Source organism: Danio aesculapii, chromosome 8 (assembly GCF_903798145.1).
Source record: "Danio aesculapii chromosome 8, fDanAes4.1, whole genome shotgun sequence".
NCBI lineage: Eukaryota > Metazoa > Chordata > Actinopteri > Cypriniformes > Danionidae > Danio > Danio aesculapii.
This window is the reverse complement of record NC_079442.1, coordinates 16,635,530-16,657,380: the sequence shown is the minus strand read 5'-3', so window position 1 is coordinate 16,657,380 and position 21,851 is coordinate 16,635,530. Positions and strand designations below refer to the sequence as shown.

The following is a 21,851-nucleotide window of genomic DNA, read 5'->3' as shown; positions in this document are numbered from 1 at the left end:
TAATGATAGACACGTGCGCGTATACTTTAGTGAACAGAACCTGCTTAGGCTGTGAATAACAGGTAATAAAGTTATAAATAACATTGTTTGGGAGCCGCGCTGGAAGTATTAACTGCACTTAGCAGTAAAAATGAAACCGAAAGTGCCAACATCATTTACATAATCATGTCGCATTTTAGAGTTATGATTACGACAAGCATTTAATATGTTTTTCTTTCATAGCGAACAGTGTTGTGCATGAGAATAAATGTTTAACAGTGTCAGGATAACTACTGAAGCCTATATAATGTTGAATATAATGCAAGAGGAAATCTGATAATGACAAATGTCTGATTTTTACCAGTAGAAAAAAATGGTCTAATAATGTTGTCAATGACAGATTGCAAGCATATGTCTCAAATATAAAAATTCAACATCAGACCAACAGTAGACCTACACATAATAATATTGTTGTTTTACCATATGTTTGAGAAGTAACAATAATATTAGCCTTCTGATATTAACCTTAATTTTACATCTACAGAATCGTAGGAAAATCAAAAAAGTCGCGATTCTCATTTTAGCCAGAATCATGCCGCTCTAATTCCACCCTACCAAAATTTGATTAGTGCAATGTGAAATAAGTATAATTATAGTGATCTTAAATTTTGAGCAACAAATATAATCCTAAAATAATTCTTTTTTTTTTTTTGTTCTGATAAAGAAAAAAAGGTCTATTTTATAGTATTGTTGTGTATTATTGTATGATTTGCTGCTACCAAAATATACTGCAAGTCTGCCAAGACTTAAAACAAGTAAAACAAGTAAACAAGTCACTTTAATGATAATAAAAAAATCTGGAAAGATTTGTTTGAATGTTTCAAGCTTGATCGTTACTAGATCATGCTTGTGTGTAAATGTGTCTCTACGGGATGCCAGAATTAACTTCCCTAAACACTAGTTTTGAAGCTGTAGATATTAAACATTCCAGCTGCAGAGGCGTTTCCTGTCAACAAGGACTGCATGCCAGTTCATGCACTCTGATCAGGATCCTCCTCCTTTCCTTCCTTTGCAGTCGTTCTTTCTCTTTCTCTTGATCAGTTTGCTGTCCCCTTCCTTCCATGTCACCACTTCTGTCCCCCTTTCGCAACCACACAGCTAAGATTTCACTAGCGGAGACATATCAGATGTGTTGGTTTGTTTGGTAATCTGTAGATGTAGGTCAGTCATGCTGGTAAATTTTCAAAACTTCAATCTTTGCTTTTTGAGTATTCATTTGTTTGTAAAAGAGACTGATCGGGTCTAATTTGCATGTTGGAAAATAATTGTTAGGTTTCAGATGCAGGCACGTGTGTGTTAAGAGTGTTCTGTGCCTCAAGTCTTAGTGTAGGCTTCAAAATCACATTGTCTGATACTTTAATTGTGCAGTAGTAACTGTGTCTGACCATGCTGTATTCCCTGCAACAGAATCTGGCTCCGCCTCCTCTCCATGATATGACATCACTCTGCGGTTACCACAGAAACCAGGGCTCCACTGCAGACGGTTGACAGCCAGGCAGGTGAGTTATTGTTATGGTGTTGGGAAAATTGCAGACAAAGCACAATTTAATAACTGCGTGGGAAAGCATGTCAAATGCATGTGCCTATACATAGACACGAAGGTTATTATTTACACTTATTTTTCACAGTGTTAAATGCTAGAGATTGTGCTTTGCAAAAGTCTGTGTGTCTAAGCGTGAACACGTGTTTGTATTAGCATGCGGCTTCCAAGATCGACATGTGTATTGCATTAGCAAATATGGCTCTCTGGATCCTCCTGTGAATTCCTTTTGTTGGATGTGTGTTTGCCTGTAGTAGCAGGATTCTCCGCACAGATTTGGTCTCAGTCTGGACTCTTAATTCAGCAAATTGATCCCTCCCTCCTGGGCAATGTCCAATCATGCTGATTTAATACACCCGTACACATGCACTCTCACAGCATGATTAATGATGTGTCAGTAAAGCGTTCGATGTGCCAAGGCAAAGTCCAAAGCAGGAGAGAAAGAGTGGGTTAGAAGAGAGCATTTTTCTTCGGGTTCGCAGACACACCCCATCAGAACAACATTTCTGAGAACACTGATTTGTTCCGCAGTATAAAATCATAGCACTGAGATTCTTTTTGCATGATGGATGTTAAATTGTGCTAAAATTGGCCAGTGGGTTCAATTGAATATAGACTTGTCCTGCCAACCTAAAGGAGGGTTTGCACTGACAGTGATGAGGTTCAACAAGGCAAACAGTTATTTTTTGTTTTAGTGAGAGCCTGTGATTTGTACTGAAGACTGACTGTTGACAGTGAGGCAGTGTTGAGCAGAGCTTAACTGTATGCAAATTATGAGAAAAGGATTTGGCAACAAACAAAGGCAGTCAGGAAATGATTCACTTGACTACCATAACAGTGTCAGACTATGTTCTACAAACCAACACCCTACTGACTCTTCACTATCCAGAGATTTAATCACACTGATGTTAAATTATTCATAGAAGTGATTATTATCTAAATCAATTTATTTTTTTCTTGTTTCAGGTGGTCCAATGGCTGCCCAGGTTGAGGTTGATACTGGGCGGCCATGTGTGGTGGGGAGTCATCTGCACCTTAGTGCTCTCATAGACTCAAGCACCAAGAGCTTAATGGAGAGTTCAGGTGGCCCCCAGGGGCCACTTATTAATGCCTCAGAGCCTAGCAAACCTGTCCCAGGCCCCAAGCCCAGACTCACTCCAAAACCATACACTGTGGAAAAAAATCCATCTATACGCCCCATTCTTGCTCCCAAACCACATCCAAAACCTAGGTCTGAGTCCACTCGACCAGTTTCCTACAAGCCAGACCTACCCAGCACACCTAAACCTCAGCCAGCCAGTAAACCTAGTCTGCCATCTGCCTCTAAAATGGGCCCCAAGCCCAGTGGACAAACAAACAAACTTGTGGCACAACCCTTTAAACCAGCACCTACCATTGCCTCTGTTGATTCCAACAAGTTTAGAACATCTCATACTGGAGCCATGCTAAGAAGAACAAGTTCTGGAAACAAAACCGATGGTCATGCCTCCACTCCTGGTGCTGAATGGCCATATTTATCTCGGAAAAAGCAGTCTGGCCCTTCAATCACTCGTGCTAAATCATTAGGCTTCTTATCAGAGATTGGACTGAATTATGAGGACAGTAAAGAGGAGACTGGTGCCATGGATGAAAATTCTCCAACTGTTCTTCGGCCCCAAACGAAAGGATCCAGACCGAGACCAGTTTCAGCTGTGTTCCTTCAAAACTCTGCTCAGTCTGAGCCTCAGGTTATACCCCCTACACCTGCGCCTCGTTGGGGAAAAGCACGACCCCTTTCATCTGACCTTACCTCAAAGTTTGAGTCAATTGGTCTCTCCCTTAACCGACGAGCGGCCCAAGAGGATGGGAAAGAAAACACTCCTGAAACTCCAGAGGATGTTAGAGTTGTACCTCAAGAGAAACAACATCATGCTGATGGGGCGGAAAGGCTAAAAAAGGCCTCTTTGCCAGAAAATAGGACTCAGAAGATAAATCTGAAAGATGAGGACTCCGAAAAGGACCCTAAAGCTGAGGATACAGGAGGTAGCATTATAAAGAGACGCATCAGCCTGCTCTTGGACTCTTCTTCCTCATCCTTCTCAGCTGTGCGTGCAGATATGTCAGGGACAGAACCTCTTTCACCTGGGCTGTCTGTCTCTGAAACGGATGGAGCAATGGGAGTAAAACAGCGAGTTAAAGAATTGAACGACGAAGTACCTACTACACTCTCACCACTCCAGAAGCCACAATATAAGCCACGGAACCTAGTATCTGACCGCACTAAAAAGTAAGGTCCAGTGGATTTTTAACATTCGTTGTTAAGGTCTGCTATGTTATTGCTGTAGCTCAGATCAATGTCTTTCAGAATTTGTATTTATAACAATCAGGTTTTGGCCAGAATCAAATGAATGTCATTGGAACTCTCTTTTTCTTTTTACTTTTACACAAAGGCAGCATTTTAACCCTTATGCACCAAAATGCATAGTAAAGGTTATACATTTTTTTTTAAAGTGTATATATGATTATTATTATTATGATTATTTAATGCAGACCTCACCTCTGTCAAATAATACTGAGGCAAAGGCCAGTATAAGATTCTTGCTTAAAAGAATCACAGTATCGCTGTATTGTGGTCACTGCTATTAAATATCTGAATCTTGGGCTTACCAGTAGCTTTTGAGGTGCATGGTTATTTGCTGCTGGAGATACTGTTAAAATTTTAGCTGTAAACCCTGATGCTGTTATCATTCCATGCCCAAACTCTTTGCCACAGTATGCAAAAATGTATATTATGTGCTGAGGTGCTATGAACATTACAATTCTGATTTGTTTTCATCATGATTTCTTGTGACGAGACCTATTTTTTCTAATTACCCTAATTTTTGCAGATTTGAAACAGAGCTTGAAGGTCTTAATTCCAGTGAGTCTAAAGGCCCGCAGCAGGTTGAAGAAGATCTAAACAAAAAGGTATGGGATTATGATCACCACCATTTATCATACTGCAGAATATTTCTCAGGAGCAGTATGGCAGACCTAGTGTTCCATATAGTTTTTTTTTATTTTAATTACCTTGTTTTTTGTGTTTTTCCTAAGTTACCTAAATTAAGTTATTCACTATGCCACTTTTTTGACAAACTAAAATGTTCATTGTTAAAGTAAATGCTTAAAATCACCATATGTTATGAAATTTAGGACAGTAAATGCCTTACTGCTGCTTGCAGCCCCAAAATGAACATTGTTCGCTATGTAAAAAAATAAATGGAAGGATTTCATTCTGAGAGAGAGAGGAATAACAAATGAGGTCAAGCACCTGATGTCACGGAAGGTGCGGCACTCCAAAGATGTGTAACCTGAGCTGTGGAATTAGTCATATTGTGATTATGAAACATGCATGCTTCAGAGGGAAGAGGGGGTGGGAAAGGTTTGTTTGTGAGAGGGAAGAGGAGGCTTTGATTATGGCCCCTTCATGCCCCACCCTGCCTTATGAGCTTTGACAAAGAGCATGTATATCCCATTTCAGTATTCTCGGTCACACTTGTCATGCTCTTCTCCCTTTTCATGTACTCTTGTACTTCATGCTATCTTTTTAGTACTGTTAATAAACCCTTTCCAAAACAACCTCTAAAACATTTTGTTTCTGTGTCATTATATTTTACTTTAATATAACTTTGAACAACAGTTTTAAAGTTTGAAAGATTTGAATAAAATGGTTATTCCAATAAGGCTATATCAGATTCTTTCTGTCTTCGACTATGCCTTTCTTTTGCATTAGAAACATGTTTCATTGCCTCTCTAGATTTGACTTAAAATCAGTATTGTAATAGGCACACTGTACACAGCCTTTACTGTAATAATAGCTTATAACATAGCAAAGAAATTGTTACCTCTAAATGTCATACCTGTCAGTGAAAGCTATAATTACACTTGGGGGTTGTTAAAGGCTGCTTTTTTTAAGGATCACCGTTGTAGACAGAGCTCACCTTGTCTGACTGAAAATCAATCCAAGCTCTTGGTTGTTGCTTACTCATGAAACTTTACATAAACTAGATAAAGAAGGGAACTGAGATAAGTAAGGGAATCTGCAAATAAATAGAAAATTTTACAAATTTTTGCTTTACAAGATATATATCAAATAAAATGATGTAAAAAAAAATTAAAACATATTTTTTCTTTTCCAGTTTGATTACTCTATAAATGAAGGACAATTAAACAGACAGGAGGACAAGAAAGTATCAATGAGTGTTCAAGACTTGTCTACACTATCCACTTTTAGTAATGATGGAGTGCAAACAGTACGAGCATCCATGTTTGAGCATGTGGTAGAAAGGCACAATGTCCAAGTGATGGAGGATAACCCTTTACAAGGCCCTAGAGCACAGCGGGAAAGCACAATTAAACCCATGCCCAGACGAAACCACTCTTTGCGGATTCAAGACAGTGCCTTTAATGCTTTTGAAGATGATGATCCTGGTAGTTTGGTCAAAGCGACCTATAGAGAGCAAGTTTCTCCTTCTAGCCCTGTACGTGTGGAGCATGTATTTGACACAGTGGCATTGTCTGGAGAGAGCCGTGCTGTAAGTGAGGCTTTGCCAACTGCTCAGCTTGAGGACAGAGCTCTTACCCTACGTTCACGGCGATCAGCTCCTCAAGTGGAAGAGGGAAAACCTACCCACGAGATCACTAATTATCTAAAGGATGATGCAGCCATGCCACGTTACCTCAGAGTTGGAGCACTGCAGAAATGGAATGCCACAGAGACGGAAATAGAGTTTGAAGCTGAGAGGGAGCGACAAAAAGAGATGGTAAAAAAGATGGAAGAAGAAATACGGAGACAGACGGAATTGCACATTGCTGCAGCAGCTGCACTCAAGGAAGAAGAAGAAGAGAGCGAAACGGAAAGGATGAAATGGTCAGAAGCACAAAGAGACAGGGAAAGGGAACGAGAGGAAGTTGCAGCACCCAAAAGGCCTAAGATGCTAGATGCAGAAGACCAGATGAACAAACCTAGAGCCACATACTTTGCTCTGACTGGTCAGATTCAGGAGCCTGTTTATCAAGGTGAGCGAGTGCAGGAGGAAGCAATATTCAGGAGAGGTATACACAGAGTAGTGGGTGAAGAGGGCAGTGGCATAAATTGTGAGGTTCCATTTGATGACTTTGCTGTTAGGTCAGGGCAGTGGGGTACACCGATGTCAATTGCTCCATTTAGAAGAAATCCTTCATTAGATGCAGCAATGCAGAGGGATTCGCAGGAGAATAAAAATGAAGCTGGACCAATAACAGACCCCAGATTACAAGAAAGGGAACGGCAGAAAGCAGTTAGGGAAGGGTTGGAAATAGACAGACAAAGGAAAGCAGAAATTGAAAAGGAAAAAGAGTTAGAAAGACAGCGAGAAATGAAGAAACAACGAGACTTGGAGATAGAGCAACAAAGCAAAATTGAAAGACAGAAAAGGAGGGAGGCTGAAATGCAGAAAGAAAAAGAGAGGCAAAAGGAGTTGGAAAGACAGAGAGAGCAAGAGAGGGAGAGACAGAGACAGATAGAGAGACAAAGAGAAATTGAACGTCAGAAACGTGAAAAGGAGCGACTGAAGCAAATTGAATATGAGCGAATGAAGGCCGCAGAAAGAGAACTTGAACAGCAGAGAGAGTTTGAGAGGCAACGGCAAAAAGAGTTTGAGCGTGAAAAAGAGAGAATGCTTGATCAAGAGAGGCTTAGGCTTAGAGAATTTGAAAAACAGAAAGAGATAGAGAGAGAAAGAGAGAGACAGCAGGAGTTGGAGAGACAGAGGGAAGTTGAAAGACAAAAACAGAGAGAACTCGAAAAACAAAGAGAGATAGAGAGGCAAAAGGAGATTGAAAGACAGCGAGAGTTGCAGAGGCAGCGAGAGCTGGAGAAACAAAAGGAGCTGGAAAGGGAAAAACAGAGACACTTGGAAAGGCAGAAAGAATTGGACAGGCAAAGGGAACTTGAAAGGCAACAAGAATTGGAGAGACAACGTGAGATTGAAAGACAGAAGGAGATTAAAAAGCAGAAAGAATTGGAAAGACAGAAGCAGATGGACCTGGATATTGAGAGATGGAATCGACAAAAAGCAGACGAGAGGGAGGCCAAGAGTGAACTAGATGAACTTGAGAAGATCAAGGAGCTTGAGAAACAGCAGCTTCTTGATTTTGAGTCACAGAGACTACGGGAAAGGCCACTCCAGCAAGACCAAGTGAGACAAAAATCAAAAAAAGAACGGGATGAGAGACAACATCAGGTTGAATGGCACAAAGGAACAGATCAACACCGGAAAGAGATGGAACATGAGATGGCAAAGCCTACATCTCCACTACGGCCCAAAGTTCTAGATCTGGATGCTGTGTCTCTGGGTGTAAGAACTGCTCGGGACAATCATGATAACAGCCCCACTGCTCGATGGAAGCAGCCCTCACTTCATCCTGATGAAATTTACAAACCAGCTATATTAGACATTGACTCATTTAAGAGCCAAGCCCAACCTAATATCTTCCCTCTAACTGGATTTGCAAGTTTAGAGTCTGGAATTGGTGGTTCTATGACACAAGCTCGTCCACAGGCCACACAAACAAATATTCTCCATTCTCAAGCAGCATCTCAAGTTCAGTTTCCTCTTCATCCCCAGTTCTACCCTCAGTCACAGACTTCTTTCCAGCCCTCCCCAACAGAACGTATGAGAACTCAACTCCCTCCACCTCTCCAACCTCAAGTTCTGCACCAAATCCAACCTCTGTCACAGCCATATGCTACAGAAAAACCTAGGCCACAACCTCACTCATTAATTGAGACCTCAAATTGGGCCTTTGGCGCTCAGCAGTCCATCTCAGCTTTGCCCTCTGAGCAAACCAGTGTTTGGGCTCATTCTGAAACAGAGTTGACTGTAGATGAACCTCTTTGGGTATCACCCATGGAGGGATCCAGAAGGCCAATCAGCACCAGACCAGGTGGTTTTGAGCAACAATTTTTGCGGCCAGAGGATAGAGGCTTAAGTAACATTTTGGCACCTAGTTCAACCTCTTCCATGAGTCCAGTCTTTACTCCTGTACAGTATTCCACTCTTGCACCACCCATGGTTCAAATTCAAACCCCTATGTTTACTGCACAACCAAGTCTTGGTCCCGGTGCAGCACCTATACTGGCTCCAGAGAGATGCTGGACCTCAGTACCTTTGAATGCAGGGTCAAGTGGAGATTCAGTTTCTTCTCCCCCAACACCATTATCTAGGAAAGAGACTTCAAGACCCAGAAGTCAGGCTTCAGCCCTGTCTGTTTCTGATCCTATATGGACTCCAAACTGGGAGCTGGCTTCCCAGGGACAGAGAGAAAACCGTACCTCACACAGGGACAAAGTACAGCAGGTGAGGAAGAAATTCTATACACCACCTGACACTGGTCAGTTTGATGCGGATCTATCCAACTATTGGTTTTAGCTAATTATTTTCCTGTGATGTTGTGTTGTGTATCCGTTGAAAACACAGATGAACTTGACTTTTTTTTTTTTTATCTCTGTATTTGAGTAGAAACGTTCAAGGAGTATGTGTCGAAGATCTGCCCCCACAGAAAGCTCTGCCGATGGTCCAGTTGCCCATGTGAGAACTCGCAGAAGTCGCAGTGCACACAAAGAAAGAGTTGGAGAAAGCTCGGTAAGAAAAAGCATGCATTGATTATAGATTATTACTTGGATTTAGTTTTTGCATCACCATTCCTTTAACCTATGGTAAAATGATTACATCAATATTTAGAAAATATTTTTAGAAAAATTATTTTTTAAAAGCTGAAAAATAGAAAGGTTATGACCCAGCCATACTAGGCACATGGTCCAGCAAACATATTACATAAGAGTTCTTCACCATGTTCTAACGGAAAGTGATCAAAACCAAAGATGGAGAAAGTGCTTAGCTTCTAATGATGTCACCAGCTTTTCCTCAGCAATGCGAATAACAGCTGTCATCTAACTCTTTCTGGCATGTAATGCTTGACTAATAATGTATGCCTGTATTTGATGAAGGTATAAGTGCATATTGACAGTAATTTTGGCTGAGGGTCATTAAAGTGTAATGTCTACTTTTTGTTTTCTACTTATATGTATTGTTTTTTTGACGGAAGCTAACTCAAGCTTGTGATTGAGAGGGTGGTGCAGGAATGCAGTCTGACGACAGAAAGAAGGAGTGCCTTAAAGTTACTGTGTAATGGCAGAGCATTTTTGTAACATATCAAAGTTGCTTGTAGTTAGTAAGACTGTGAATAACAAATCAATGTAAAGCAGATCATAAGCCTGTGGACAAGAGGAATCATATGGAGAATTTGAATGTGGGCATACGTGCAGACAAAATAATAATTTTAAAGAAACATTAAGTTAAAGCAGGGGTCACGAATCTCGGTCCATGAGGGCCAGTGTCCCTGCAGGGTTTAGCTCCAACTTGCCTCAACACACCTGCCTGGGTGTTTCAAGTATACCTAGTAAGACCTTGATTAGCTTGTTCAGATGTGTTTGATTAGGATTGTAGCTAAAATCTGCAGGACACCGGCCCTCCAGGAACAAGTTTGGTGACCCCTGAGTTAAAGAAATTAAGATTGCTTTATTGAACAGAGAATTTGACATTTTGTGTGGATTTTTTGATGCTTTCAGAATGAAGAAAGATTTTCCAGGGATTAATTTGTTCCATAAGGCTTGTGTTGTCTTTTTACAGAGCCTTTGAGTTAACACATATCGCCATCTGCTGTATGAATTAAGTATTACAGCATATTTTTTTTATGATTCACTGGCTGTAAAATATTGCTAATCTGATGGGAATATTACATTTTTACTTAGTTTAAAATGGAAACCATTGAATTGGAAACTAGAACTATAATGTTTGAGTTTGTTCTAGTTATGAGGGATGTGGGTGTATACGTATGGCTTTTGGAGAGGAAGTCTCTCTCTCTCTATCTCTCTCACTCACTCTCATCTTTTCTCAGTATTGGTCACCGAGTCACTTTTACATCACCGTGGACTCATTCGCACAGGGGACTTACAGAGACACACAGGGAGGTAGAGAAGTAATGAGCGTTCAGATCAGTCTATAGTCAGATAGATATGCTTTGAAGCACTCTTTTGCGTTAAATATAAAGATTTGCTTTATAGAAAGATGGCTTATCACTTCTGTCCTTCCTGCTGTTGGTGGCTGTGGGTAAGTTTACTTTATTTGACTCTCCACATTGCAGTACATCTAAACTATCAAAACACCACAAGACAAATGCAAACAAAAGATAGTCAGATATTAAGAATGTTACACACATTTTTGGTCAAGATTGACTTTTGTTTTTTTCTTAACCTTTTGCTTTAGATACAATTATAGTGTTTATAGCGCATTGATTTGTGAAGTTGTTTCTTTTCCTGTAGTTTGTAAGTATTGTTCTGTACAATATATCTTCACGTGGCCATAGTGAGGCCTCTGTAGATGTACTCTTCACCGATTATTCAAACAGAGATTCTTCTCTCTGTTATTTGAACTTTCTTGAAATTCTAAAGTAAGATTTTAAAGTAATTAGCTTACTTAACTATGGAGTTGGAGAGATGGCTCATCCTCTATAAAAAAACAAAGCAATTGTTGGATGAATCACATTTAAATTTTGTGTTGAGAAGCAGTTCTGAAAAAAAAATATTATTAACTATTATTAATTGAAATATTAAATTACACGTTTTGTATCATTTATTTAGCTGTTAACAACATTTTTTGCTCATTGTTTTAAAATGAGCCCAGTATTTTTTTTAAATCATGCACTATGGATAATTATCCTTTTTTTATTAAGTTCTATTTATGTCACCTGCTGATCTGCATCCCCTCACTAACCCAAAATATTTACTTCTTATCATAGTTGTATCACTTACAAAGCATTTTAGACATGCTAACTGTATAAACCAGTTCTGTTAATGCAAATGCCTAAGCGCATTTTAGTATTAAGGGAATCGCATACTGGACACAAAAAACAGGCACTTTGTTCAAATTTGAATATTTTATTGTATTTTTTTGTTATGATTTAAAATCCCACCGTACCACAGTCCACCACTAATACAATATTCTGTTAGATTACATTGTTATTATACATACATATACAGGTGAAGTCAGAATTATTGAATTCTCTGAATTATTAGCCCCCCTGTTTATTTTTTTTCCCCCAATTTCTGTTTAACGTAGAGAAGATTTTTCCAACTTAGTTTTATTAACTCCTTTCTAATAACTGATTTATTTTATCTTTGCCATGATGACAGTAAAGAAAATTTTACTACATATTTTTCGAGACACTTCTATACAGCTTAAAGTGACATTTAAAGGCTTAACTAGGTTAATTAGGTTAACTAGGCAGGATGGGACAAATAGGCAAGTTATTGTATAATGATGGTTTGTTCTGTAGATTATCAAAAAAATATAGCTTAAAGGGGCTAATAATTTTGACCCTAAAAAATTTTAAACTGCTTTTATTCTAGCCAAAATAAAACATTCATTCATTCATTCATTTTCTTTTCGGCTTAGTCCCTTTATTAATCCGGGGTCGCCACAGCAGAATGAACCGCCAACTTATCCAGCACATGTTTTACACAGCGGATGCCCTTCCAGCCGCAACCCATCTCTGGAAAACATCCAGACACACACATTCACACTCATACACTATGGAAAATTTAGCCTACCCAATTCACCTGTACCACATGTCTTTGGGCTTGTGGGGGAAACTGGAGCTCCCGGAGGAAACCCACGTGAACGCAGGGAGAACATGCAAACACAGAAACGCCAACTGACCCAGCCGAGGCTCGAACCAGTGACCCTCTTGCTGTGAGGCGACAACACTACCTATTGCGCCACTGCGTCGCCCTAAAATAAAACTTTCTCCAGAAGAAAAAATATTATCAGACATACTGTGAAAATTTATTTGCTCTGTTAAACATCATTTGGGAAATATTTAAAAAGAAAAAAAGCCAAAGGGGGTTTAATAATTCTTATTTCAACTTTATATCATTTCTATATTCTTTATATTATTCTATATATTTCTCTTTTACTGTCATATTGCTGACTGTAGGAGCAAATCAATGTAAAGAAGCCGATACATACTGCCATAAAGAGACCTCTAAATATGAATTGTAGAGTTCTTTATACTTGTTTACTAAAGTGATTGATTTCCAAGATCTCAGCATTTGAATCAGTCTTATCTAATCCATACTTTAAATTGTTTCAATTTCCCAAACCAATTGAGCATCTTTTTAAGCAAAAAAATAATCAATCTTCAGTACCTGGTTTAACACTTCCACTGAATCATAGAACTGTGCTCAAAAAATACTTCAGTTCTCATGAAATGAAAATACTTAAATTTGTTCATAAATATTGAACACTCAAATTGAACACTGTGAGCTGTCTTAAAATAAAATGGATTGCATGATATATTTCATAGCCTGGGCCACCTGTGTATAATTGTCAGCATTTAATAATGTGTACAGAAAGGAAGTAACACCAGTCTGTATTATCCTTCCTGTATGGGCCACATGTGGTTTAAAGAGGAACATCAAGTTGTTTAGACCACTTGTTCTGTTTGGACTTTAGAATTGCTCTTTGTTATCTTGATATAGTGAGAGTAAGAGGATGTAAAATGCCCAGTAAAACATGTAACTGCAGAACACATAGTGTTTTTAGTATGTTAATGTCTTAACCAAGAATAGCTACTGTAATATTGGAGCAGACAGACAGAAATTAAAAAGAGGTTTATGTAATTTCTAAGTGAAATATACCTACACAAGCAACCATACATTTATACAGTACTGTCATATTGGGGACAATATTATTTACTGCTATTATGCTTTTTCACTTTTTAAACTGTAGTCAGTGTGTAGTTTGTAATGTTTGGGTACAAATATATACTAATTTAAAATTTCACTGTAAATGGAGACATTTTGTTTAAATAAATCCTTTTTCAAGAACTACAATGGCTCCTTTGGACTACAAACTTATTTTCGGGGATTTAATGATGTTACTTAGTGGTTCAAATTCTGTCTATGGAAATTTGAGTTGTTGTGGTGTGGGCAGGGGTTTACAACAAAAATAACTCTCTCACCACTGTGATATTTCTTGCTATATATGTGTGTGTGCAAAGGTTTTGCACGATATTCTAGACCGATATTCTTTTTTTAAAACGATTTATTTTTGGCATTTTGCTTTTATTATGAGAGGACAGTAAGTGAGAGGAACTTAAGTGGGATAGAGATAGGGATGGGGTCAGGCAATGTCTGTGAGTCGGGACTCGAACTTGGAACACCCTCAGCTTAAATGCACTATTTGTTAGCACACTGGCCACTAGGGTATCAGTGCCAACTTGACCAATATTCTTGGCTCAAATTAATTGTGTTGTGAAATTTTATATATTCTCAAAATATTCTCATATTTTCTTAACATTTTATTAATGATTATATTAGCTATGATCTTCAATTGATGCCAACATGTTAGTCTGCAGTAAAGAGATTACAGCTGCTAGATTTACAACTCGTAAAAACATCAATTCTCCTGAAATACATTAAAGAAAGTGGCTGTTTAACTTGGAGAATCTTCTAGACCGATATCCTTTTTTTTTAAACAATTTATTTTTGGCAGTTTGCTTTTATTATGAGAGGACAGTAAGTGAGAGGAACTTAAATGGGGTAGAGATACCATTAAGAATATTAATCTGTTTACTAAAATAAAATCGCCAATAGAATCAAAATCACAGTTTCAGAAAAATCACAATTACATTTTTACCCTCCTTGGACAGCCCTATTATAAATGCATCATTTTTATTACGAGTCTTTTATTAAGAGTCAAGAAAAATAATGTGTATGTGGCATAATATACCGCTGTATTTGAGAATCTATATATTGAGAGTCTATATTAGACCAGGTGTTCTCAATCTTTTTCATTTCGGGGCCCACCTCCTTCTTTGAAATGTTTTTGATGGTGCACTTATGACATTTTTTTTTTAAACTGATTGTTTAGAGAAAATGCTTTTTTTAAAGCTTTATTTATTGGCAATACATTTCTTTTGCTCATACTATTATTATCCTTTTTTTCTACAGCATTTGATAAAAAAACTAAACTAGTTTATATATATAATGTATAGTATTTGGGCCTTTACTTTAATAAATGAAGCTGTACAGGACAAAGATGACAAAAAAGCTGCTGCTTTGAATTGGACTGACTATTCATCTATTTATCGTATACAATAAAATAAACAAAACAAAAAAAGTAAAATACAGTAAAAACACTCTAAGTCTATTGAAACGCATCAATCTGACCACCAAGTCTTGCTAGATCCTCCTGTATGGGCGCACGTCGTTATAAAACTATGCTGAAATTCTAAAAAGTTTACACAAAGAGAGCATGCATAGTTTGTGAATCAGCGGAGATGTGCGTCTCTGATACAAGTCGCAGACATGAGGCATGCGCGAACTGGTTATAACTCTTATCACAGTTAGTCCGAATCAATAACAGAAAATGGGAAATGCCATTATACCAATCATTTTTATATAAAACATATTTAATCATGAAATCAAATAATTATAGTACAATAATAAAGTTAAATCCCACGGCCCACCAGTTGAGAATCCCTGATTTAGGTCAATTGATAGCTATGAAGTTTCCAAAACTAGGGTGAAATTCTTTTAACCATAGCACCTACTGGTTACGCATGGTATACATTTTCTAAGAAATCATACATGACTCCTAAATATAAATACTGTTTGATCTAAATAGTATTTCCAGAAATTGTAGTAAGCAAAAGATTCCAGTTCCCTATGTGTTTTACCATTAGGTCAGTGACAGAATCATGAGCAGTGAGTCTGTTACTCATCTGAAATCTTGGCTGTTGTGCTGATACATTTATAAAAGTATGGTCATCGTTTTATCACTCAGCATTGTGCCTAATGTATGCACTTAATCAATATATGGATGTTAGCTAGATCATCATGTCAGTTTGTATTACAGTTGGATTCTTTGCTTCTATGGTGATGAATGTGTATTAAGCATGATTAATGTGTGGTTGTGTATTGATTGTCATAAGGGAAGGAAAGCATATCCCACCTACTTAACTCTTGCTTTGTCTGTTTATAAGGAACACAAACTAATTTAATTGGCTTTCGACATTAATAATAATTGTCATGCTGTTCCTTAATCTGATTTTATCAAGTTTTTTTTTTTCCATTTTCTTACTTTTTTTTATAAACTGAAGGAAAAATGTTATTTTACATTAATGGTAATTATAACTATAACTATTTTGCTTATTACAGGGTTTATACGGTCATGGAAAACCTAAAAAAGTCATGGAAATTTGTTTAACAAATATCTACTTGTTAGATATTAGTTAGTTGCCTTTACCTCTTTTCTGTCCTTTTCTGCTAAAAACATGCATATACATATATATCTATATATATATCTATATATATATATATATATATATATATATATATATATATATATATATATATATATATATATATATATATATAGATATATATATATATATATATATATATATATAGATAGATAGATAGATAGATAGATAGATAGATATGGATATATATATAGATATGGATATATATATAGATATAGATATATATATATATATATATATATATATATATATATATATATATAGATATAGATATATATATGTATATATATATATATATATATATATATATATATATATATATATATATATATATATATATATATATATATATATATATATATATATATATATATATATATATATATATATATGTGTGTGTGTGTGTATATATATATATATATATATGTGTGTGTATATATATATATATATATATATACCGTAAACCGAACCGTGCCTTTGGTGTATCGTTACACCCCTTATATATATATATATATATATATATATATATATATATATATATATATATAGATATAGATATAGATATAGATATATATATAATATATATATATATATATATATATATATATATATATATACCTATATATATATATATATATATATCTATATATATATATATATATATATATATATATATATATATATATATATATATATATATATATATATATATATATATATATATATATATATCTATATATATATATATATATATATATATAAAAGCATGTTTTTAGCATATTTTTCATGTTTTGTATATGTATATTGCGATATGAATATAATAATCACCAGATGATTTGAACAGCTCTACTTGGAAAGATTTCATTTCATATAGATCAACTGGGATTATATTTTTTCTATGCAGTCTATTGGCATAAAATATAATAAATTACAAGCATATATAAACACGACAGAGCTAAAATAAACAGTGCTAAAAGTAATCAAATACAAGGAAACGTAAAATAACAAGGTCATCATTGTATAAATAAACAAAAAAAATGTAACTTCTCAATCTTTTGGTAACCAGTCTAATTTTGGGATGTGGCTATTGCGGATACACATATTGAGATATCGATCCTCAAACGATGTATTGCTTACTATAGCCCCATAGCCCTATAGCCCTACTCTCAGATTATTAGTGCTGTGTAAGCATGACCTAAATACATTTTAAATAGATATAAAAATAAAATTAAACTAAATAGATTATTGAGTGTTTTATGATATGCTGTAATACATTTGAACATGCATTGCTTTTCTTATTATTTAACACGTATATGTAGACATGAAACATGTCATAAAAATTTACTTGAAATTCCTGGAAAAGTCCTGGAAAAGGCATAGAATTTTAGTAGTAAAAATGTGTATGAACCCTGTTATTAGAAAGTAAGCATTAATTAATCTTTAATTTGTTCACAATTAAGCATTAGTTAAAAGCAAAAACACCAGTAGTTAATGTTTAACTAAACATTTTAATGGTCCTGAATTATGCATTAGTTAAGCCTGGTTAAACTGATTAACTTTTTCACAATTATGCAACTTTAAAAATATCAGTGAATAACTTTCATTTTAAAATATGAGGTCAAATTGCATTTATTAGTACTTTATCGATGATAGCCTTAATTAGCTAGTTGTCAATAAGCTTAAATATCACTCAAGTTCCATTATAAACTTGGACATAACTTTAGGGCATGAGGTTAAATTGTGTTAATTGCAGTATTTTAGCCAAACCAGCAGTAATTAAACATAATTAGTTGCTTGTTGTTCGGTTAACTTACACAATTAATCAAAGAAATAATACATGATGGCTTATCAAATTGTGAATAATGGTTAAAATGTCTTAATGTTTAGTTAAACATGAATTATTTGTTTGCTCATGCTTAACTAATGCATAATTGTGAACAAGTTAATCATGATTTACTTCATATACAATAATTGAGCTTAACTAATGCATAATTCAGGACCATTAAAATGTTTAATTAATCATTAATTACTAGTGCTTTTGTTTTAACTAATGCTTAATTGTGAACAAATTAAACATTAATTAATGCTTAACTAATGCATTATTTTGGACCCTTAAAGTGAACTTAATAAAGTGTTACCGAAAAGGGATCTAATTAGGGCAGAATTTTATGTATTTAAATTTCATTTTCTTACAAAATTCTATTTCACTCTTCATTTAGGTTACTTAAGCTATAAATAGAAATAAGTCAATACTTTTTATTCGTAATTTTACAACATGACTTAGGAAGCTGTAGTAGTTCATTGGCATTTGGATATTATTGTTATTATGAGTAACCTAACTAGTGCAGTGCTATAGTAATGGCCGCCCAAGTATATTTAGTGACATTTTTTTTTTACTATTATTATGACTCTTTTGCACTTTTTTTTTGTATCCGCCCAATGTAAAACAAGCATTCGCCGGTGATTAAGTAGTGGAAAATCTCTCCTTTCATTCTGCTCGTTCTGTGTGCGTGAGAACTATCAACACCGTGCTCTGCAGACCCACAAAGACCCGCACCTTTTTGCATCTGGCCAGGGTTTCTAAATCTACTAAAATAACCAGTATTTGATTTAGCTTTCATTTTCAAAGCTGTCGAGAGAGAGACATCTGAACCTGAATAAATACTCTGAGAGGACGGAATTACATCTAAATTGGCTTGAGAATATTTGTACACCATTTAAAATGGTTTTAACTCATTTGTCTTGTTTAAATAATCTACACAATTTATTCTTGTAATTATTATAATTTTTAGAGATATTGTCTCTATCGTTATATTATAATATTACCACTGTAGTGGTAGTAATAGTAGTAGTATTTAGATTTGAATTAGTCTCAGATGTTAATAATCAAATTGTACATTTCATATGCTTAATATTATTTTTATTTTATTCTAATAATATAATTACAGTGTAATTCACTCTTGATCCACTAGTGGGAGGTAATGAGAATTTTTGATCACCTAGCTCTGTCCTCACATTTGTTATCACATATATATATATATATATATATATATATATATATATATATATATATATGAAATTCGTGTTGATTTCCTAGACTCCAGACCTAGTTTAGAGTATCCGGATATGGAAAAAATGTCAGGCCAAAAAAGGACAGTAAGGTTTGTTGGTATTCAATGATGTTTGCATGGCAGATGTGTGCATTTGCAAAGCAAACTAACTCATGGCACTATATGTTTTAAAGTCCTTAAATGCCTAAGTGACTTGTTTTGTAGCTATAACACGACTGGTATTAATTAATTTTTTATTTAAATTATTTAATTTTGACCTAACATGAAGCATTCTTCTGCTCTCAGCGAAAATGAGCTGCTGACAACATTGCATAACCAGTGCACCTCTCTCCATCTGTCTCTCTCTCTCCTTCTCCCTTTCTCTAAGCTTGGGAACAGTAGCAGGGAACACTGCAGTGCATATATCTTTCTCTCTCTCTCTCTCTCTCTCTCTCTCTCTCTCTCTCTCTCTCTCTCTTTCTCTCTCTCTCTCTCTCTCTCTCTCTCTCTGTGTCATATGCTCATATCGCAGGCTTCCCTTACCCCTCCCTCTCTCTCCCTCTCTCTCTCTCTCTGTTCTCATTTTCCTCCTCCCTCTGTTTTCTCCTTGAGCACAAGTCCTGTAGCACAGGGGGACGGAGGCAGGAAAGCTGACGCATTTTTGTTCTACCTGCCAGTACCTGCAGGGACACATTTAAGGACACCATAGGAAGAGACCACCTCAAAACAACATTTGTATTTCCTTGTTACCATCTGCGAAAGCACCTGGATACTTCTGGCTTGTAACTTCCATGTTTTCCTGGCAGACTTTCATCCTGGAACTACCAACAAAGAACTAAGGAAACACTCATCTTGGTCTTCAGCTTTCGGGTTTGACCTTATGCTGAGAATTGTGGATGTTGTCAATTGACAGGTGGACAGTTTTGATGCTTTTTGGGAGATGCAGTTGTATTGAAGTTACTCATTCTGCCTGACAGGTTTGAGACGTGACTGGGAAAGTGTGTGTGTGACAGCTCTGATTCATGAGTTGACGAGCGTTTGTTTGAATATGTGACTGTGCTGACAGATTGACTCAAAAGACTCAAACATTCATGTAGGAGTGGTGCACTGTTTGTTTCAGACCATCTCTAGTGACGCAGCTTGAAGCGACATGATGTTTCTCTATGAATGACATTGCAGTTCATTCATTGATGCACTGATTTATTGAAATGTAACTATTTTAAAAGTCTTGCTCAGGTGAGAAGGTAATGCAGGCCTCACTAAGTAATTAGCTTCCATGACATCACGGCCTTCGATTTTATGTTTAGGGATGTAATTGCAGGTGCCTCTGCGGTTACATAATAACTATAACTGTTGTTTTGTCACTGAGCATGAGGCATTGGATAACTGATGTGATCTCTGAGACAGTCCTCTGTCCTTTATTTCAGCTCTTGATGACTGATGTCTCAACTCTTAGAAACTGAATTGTAAAACAATGACTCAGGCCCATCTAATTGTAAATAATCGCATTTCATTTGAGAGATGGAGTAAAAAAAGAGTTGAGCAGTTGAAGAAGTAAGTCTGGCCTTCTGAAAATTGTCTGCAAAGCATGGTGGGAAGTTAGTGTACATTATACTGCTTGGTGGAGATTTGCAGTTTATTTCATACTGCAGTGCAAATTGGAGCCACATCTGTCCTGGCCTTCCTCTAGAGACACAGTGTACCAGAACAACGCTTTAATTTGATGGACTGGGCTGAAGAGAAGAGTCCTTGGTGTCATCGTGTTATGTAGCTGAGTTTAAACTTAGAAGCACTTTTAACTGGACCTGACTGGAGTAGGTTTTCATTTAAGCCAAGGCCACTTCCCTGAAGGTGGTATTGGACTACCGTAGGCTGACATTTTGAGAGTTTTGATTGGATGTCCATTGTGTCACCAATTAAAGAGCCTTACTGAAAAAGCTCAACTGGACATTGAGCTCCACAAGGACGCAAACATCTTACTCATTCTGGCTAAAGATGGAGTACCTGGGAGACAAGTTGTCAGTTGCCCACTCTCAGGTTTCAGGCTGGATGGGGAATGTCCGTCGGTCCCTTCAAGGTGCCCTCAACTTGGTCTCCAGCAGTGTAGAGAGAAGATCTGGAGGAGGAGTAGAGGATGGAGTTGGCTTTAAGAGGGCTGGTTCTCTACGTAGCCTGGCCAGTCGGAGTCGTGATTCCTTTCGCAGATTCAGCCTGAGAAGTCAGCAGCGCTTGTCCATGCGCAGAAGAACCACCTCATTGGCTTCACCAAGCACACCCTCTTCTGTAAGATTACCTATTTTCAGTTTCTCATTCTCATTATATTCATCTTTTCATTACCCAACATCATCCTCTCTTAAACCATTTATCTCACCAACCACAAATACAAAGTTGTGCATATACTGATTTCCCATCTGGCATTATGTAGACACTAATCTCTGTGTAGGCGATCACTTTCTATGCAGACAAAATTGCTTGTGAGTTTTCGTTTGTGATTTGCTTATAACTTTTCTTTTCAACCTGAAATTGAGTTTGCTTCTGTAGTTGATTCCAGTAAAGGGATGGGAATCCAATATTTTCAAGGACTTCATCTTTGCTTAAAAATTGCAGGGAGGTGTGTTTGATTAGGTATAGACAGTGGCCCTCCAGGACTGAAGTTTTCCAATTTTACTGTACGAAGCCCCAATCCTGTTTTTCTATCCTTAAGCTACTATAAAGTGTGATTATTAGCATTGGATCATAGATTTTCAATGAAGTAGTGCTCAAAACCATTTTACAACCGATGTTCACTCAACTGTTATGCTGCATTCACAGCAGACGTGGATAAAGCATCAAGCGTG

At 36.5% G+C, this 21,851-nt stretch overlaps 1 protein-coding gene across 1 annotated transcript in view; it reads left to right on the top strand.

Moving 5' to 3' along the window:
* The window catches only part of si:ch73-138n13.1 (uncharacterized), an 87,246-nt gene that overhangs the window by 9,480 nt on the left and 55,915 nt on the right, over positions 1 to 21,851 (top strand). Inside the window, exons 2-6 of the mRNA XM_056464307.1 lie at positions 1,447 to 1,538; positions 2,546 to 3,845; positions 4,447 to 4,525; positions 5,737 to 8,937; positions 9,100 to 9,222. Of these exons, the coding sequence (XP_056320282.1) occupies positions 2,554 to 3,845; positions 4,447 to 4,525; positions 5,737 to 8,937; positions 9,100 to 9,222 (4,695 nt within the window). The 5' untranslated portion in view covers positions 1,447 to 1,538; positions 2,546 to 2,553. The remainder of the gene's footprint in view (positions 1 to 1,446; positions 1,539 to 2,545; positions 3,846 to 4,446; positions 4,526 to 5,736; positions 8,938 to 9,099; positions 9,223 to 21,851) is intronic.